At 53.8% G+C, this 4,590-nt stretch overlaps 1 protein-coding gene across 1 annotated transcript; it reads right to left on the bottom strand.

The window, feature by feature from the left end:
- Positions 1-54: 54 nt before the first annotated feature.
- On the bottom strand, positions 55-4,355 carry STEHIDRAFT_116814 (uncharacterized protein; the record flags this gene model as incomplete). The annotated part of the gene is made up of 13 exons (XM_007311769.1): positions 55-1,319; positions 1,372-1,504; positions 1,533-1,635; positions 1,723-2,132; positions 2,188-2,299; positions 2,441-2,701; positions 2,773-2,866; positions 2,948-2,965; positions 3,169-3,211; positions 3,268-3,370; positions 3,616-3,658; positions 3,840-3,939; positions 4,080-4,355. Coding segments are annotated over 13 exons (2,961 nt in total), but the record flags the coding sequence as incomplete, so codon positions are not given.
- Positions 4,356-4,590: the final 235 nt, after the last annotated feature.

Here is a 4,590-nt window from a genome sequence, read left to right as displayed (position 1 = left end):
ACCTTTCTGCCTCTGAGCCTGATCATCTCCTCCGCTACCGCCGCTTGATTTCACCATATTCTGACTTCCACTGCCCCGCTTGCGCTCTGACTCCATAGCCTCCTTCCGTAACGTCTTCAACAAAATGATGAGTTCTCGGTCGAGGGATCCTTCGTCTTCCAACTCTATGATCCTGAAGTCGATGGCGTCGAACCCGGACGAAACGATTGGACAACATTTGGGTATATGGTACGGCCTCGCTAAGCAGATGGGGCATACGCGATACTTGCGGTTCTTCCGGCTGGTATCCAGAACGTCTTCGTTGTCCCTCGCCATCGTCTCGTCCATCGTGATACTCTCCCCGCCGCCCAGTGTCACGCTCTCCCCACTCTTTGTCGGCTTCCTCACCGGCACAGGCCTCGGTTTAGGTCTTTTCGGTTGAGGCATGCCACCCGTGTCGCTCACATCACCACTCCCACCAACGCCTCCGTCTTCGCCTTCGCCCGCGCCAACTCCTTTGCCCTCGCCCTCGCCTGCGCCAACCCCTTCGCCCTCGCCGGCGCCAACCCCTTCACCCTCGTCCGCGCCAACTCCTTCGCCCTCGCCCGCGCCAACCCCTCCGCCCTCGTCCGCGCCAACCCCTTCGCCCTCGCCCACATCGCTTCTCCCTTTCCTCACCATCCCTTTCTCACCATTTGCCTTCGATGCTACCCCGTTCCTTCTGTGCCGGATCCTCTTCACCTCGACGTATACACCACCCCGACCGATTGCCTTCGTCGTCGACCTCGCACGGACATCCGGCACCAGAGCCGACCGGGCCTTCGTCCCCATACGCCTAGGTCTGGACGGATTCCCTCCTCCATCAATATCTTCGTACGTCTCGTCTTTGGAACCTACGTCGTCATCACTCCGGACCTCCTCGTAATCCGTATCACTCCCGACCTCGTCCTCGTCCTCGTCCTCGTAATAGTCCTCGTCCTCGTCCTCGTCGTCATCGTCATCTTCCTGCTCACCACCTCCACCTGCATCTCCAGCAAAGGCTTCCCTCACGGCATCCGCTAGCAGGCTGTTATCGGGCTGGAGAGTTTCCGCTGCGGCTTGATCCTCGGTTCGAGCTCGGAATTGACTGACGTATGCTCTTCGTGCCTCCTTCGACATACTATTCCATTTCCTGGTGCCGGCTTCCTTCTGTGCGCGAATCGACCACTCCGCGAACTCGGCTGCTCGCGCTCTGACAGTATCCAAGGGTCTAGGAGGTGACGCTGGCGCTTTACTGGATGATGGATCTTGGCGGGATGAATAACTGTTGGCCAACGCTCGCTTAGGAAGCTCGCTCGCAGCTAATCGGATGCGTAAGTCTCGTGTTTCTTTAGAAGATGAAGTGACACTGACGAAAGATATGCTGGAGGTATCTCGTATACTCCATCTCGAGAGCGTTATGGTCCTTGTACCACGTCTTGAACGTTTCCTCGCTTTCCCCTACCTGGAGCCCGACACTACTCATCTGGTCAATCCTTGCGCTTCCCTACTGGTCAAGCATTGAGACAACGTACGTTATCATTCCTATGTCTCCACCGGAACTCGGCATCGGCCCGCCGATCATAAGCGTTCCAACCAAACCCGTCTGACTGAGAATCTCCCTCAGTAGGTCCACCCCTGCGTACGGAAGGCGTTGTATGGCGCTTGAAACGCGCGTTAGCTCACCAACAGCAGCAGAAGGTGTAAAACGGAGACATGACATACTGATCCCATGTCTTCAATTGATCTTGTGAGTATTGGCCTCGAAATTGAGTCGGGCAGATCTTTGTCTGACCAGACTCCCGCTCCGACTTCCACAAAGCCTCGACTGCAGCTATCTCGTCTTCGGGCGCCGTCTTCAGTTTATCCTCGCACCACGTCGCACACACCGTCGCGCGATGATCCGTCTTGTCGGGATTAGCGGCCACGAAGTCTTTCCAGTAGGCACTGAAGTCTGCGGCCGTCTTGTCATCGTAGTATAACGACTGCCAACATTGAACACGAGAAAGTGCGCGTTTCTTCCTCCCAATTTTGCCGGCCTTACCGTGCTTACTCAGTACAACATTCGTTGTGATGCCCGAGCGTCCGCTCTTCTTTCCAGGTTTCAGAGCATTGTTCATCCATTGGCGGAGGCGCTGAATAATGCTTCGGTATGACGCTCACTTCATACTGGCTTAGACGGAGACTAACCTTTCTGACGTCCATCCCCGTGTCGGGATCGGTTTCTTCTGGCCAGAGCGTGAACCAGTCTTGGAAGAAAGATTCGTAGAAGTCAGGGATTGTAGAGGCAGCCTGATGAGCTCTGTAGAGCGGGATCCGCCTGGTCAGCCATTCGCGCTGAGCCTTGGTTGTCCAAGGTGCGGGCATTTGCAACCACGATAAGAAAAAAAGCAGTCAAGTTTGACGAGCGAAGACTAAGTAAGGTAACGCAGAGGTAACGCACGACGACGGAGAGTGAAGGAAAGTACAAGCACGTTGCACGGTTGAAGTGCGAGGGGGTGGATAGTAGTGGTTCACCGCTTGTTTTCGGGTTCTCCGCCAACGACGTGGGTCTTCGAGCGTAGGAACACCCGGCTTGTTCTTGTAGCCATACCTCTGGACCTGACGTAGCAACGCGCGGCATGATAGTTGCAGCTCAGTGTCCGACGATCCGAATTTCGAAATCCAACGTGCCTTTTGCACTGATTGCCGTTTCTCGGTCTCCCTTGGAAAAAGTAGTCTGTATCATGTACTTCATTCATTTGTTTTACCCCGTTGCTGAAAGTATGCAAACACCTCTCAGTGTAAGACATAAACTGGTCGTTCTCGAGCAGTGGCTCCTCTCTGAGATCATGCTGCTTGGCCAGGATTACGCTGCCGGTTCTTATCCCTGTATAGATCAATGGGATTCCCAGGCCTCTATCATGTGTGTAAATTCTCGAACACCTCGCCTAGGATTGGATGTTCCAACCTGCTGCAAACTTGTCACCTGAACATATAGTGCATAGTGCACAGTGTTATCTATCAGAAAAGAACCACAAGGACCACAATGGGCCCTCCAGCCCACTTGTATCCCGATATCTTTCCTATGTACCCTTTCCTACTTGGCTTTAGACCGCCCTTGTACCCCATAGATCAGTCGGTACTTTCATTTCGCCGAAACTGGTTTCTCTCACCTATTGGCTTACACACCCCGTCGGGGAAACTTCTGGTTCAGGAACCAAGTTCTCACTCCCTGACAGGTACAGAAGTCAGTCGGGTTATCCACACGATTGGAAACTCTAGACTGACCTTTATCAATGCCCGCTTGTTCTCTGGAGTCCCTTGCATTGGCCATCGAGCTTCCCAGTCATGAAATAAGTCTGACCAGAACACCTGGGCAGTTTTTGCTCGACTATGATGTACAAAATCCGGGAATCTCAGCCTGAGAAAGGAGTATTGCTCCGCTGTTATCCAGGACCGCATATGGGCAGATCTCTGTGGTACACAAGCGAAGAAGGGGGTCTTTGTTCGCCAAAAGCCCACGCGGCTGTTAAGTATGCTACGCAGTGTATCGCGCCATCGCTTTGAATGGAGTTTTGGACGTGTGTGTGGATCGCTGTGGCTTCTTACGCCGAAAGGATCGTGTTTCCCACTCACGGCTTGGATCCTTGCGCTTTCTCGAGCTCGGCTGATCCATCAGCTAGCTTCGAAAGAAGTCATGCGGCTGTTGTGCGATAAGTGCATGTCAGGACGACTCTTTCACTCTAGAAACCTCTCTCCTGACTTGGGGACTTGGAGGCTCGTCAAATCACCCAATGCTATTGTATTTTGACTTTTCTGATGGGTTTCTAACATGAACAGACTCTGAATACTGTACACACTGGCGCGGTCGCGGTACACTTCGAGGTAGTACCCCACTAACGTGAGAACCAGCGCGCAGGCCTCACTTCGATCAATCGCATATTGCTCCATCATTACGTTCTAAAAAGCACTCAGAGTTCCTGTTGCGAAAATCGGCAAATTCCCATCAGATCCTGACTGGCTTCGACTTAAGCCGTTGGGGCGCTGCGCGACCTGGCGTTTCTTCACCCGTTCTCTTTCCTCCCATTCCTTGCGCGCACCTTGTCCTTCACCGACATCCGTACCACCGCTGCTCCTTTTCCTCCTACATCGACTTTGATAGAATGAGTGTACACCATTTCCCTTCTGGTCTTGCCGCCAACCCCACCAACCCTCCTGGGATAATCTGCTCCCCGAATCCCAACACTCGCTCGTTCACCAACCCTCTGGATATCTCTCATGTTCCCGCGAGGAGTGAAGTCCCGGACGAGGACCCACATATCCTCCTCTCCATTCCTCGCCACTCGGCTGTGGATGTTACAGTTACTGATGTTCATCTCCGCGTCTCTTTAACGGTTTGTTCCTCCCTTTGCGCCCTCTGCCTTTGTGCCGTACTCATGCGATTCCAAAGGATGACGACGAAGTCTCTGCGCTGCCCATCAACTTCCCCAAGCGCTCCGACACTGCGGAGGTCGACGCGTCGTTGATCCCGTCGTGGAACACGCACGTTCGGATGGGACCAGCCGTCGGTTACTTTTTAAGGCGCGCCGTGGATGCTTCAGTGAGTCTCTC

This window comes from Stereum hirsutum (assembly GCF_000264905.1).
Source record: "Stereum hirsutum FP-91666 SS1 unplaced genomic scaffold STEHIscaffold_36, whole genome shotgun sequence".
NCBI classification, from domain to species: domain Eukaryota; kingdom Fungi; phylum Basidiomycota; class Agaricomycetes; order Russulales; family Stereaceae; genus Stereum; species Stereum hirsutum.
This window is presented reverse-complemented; position numbering and strand designations above follow the sequence as displayed.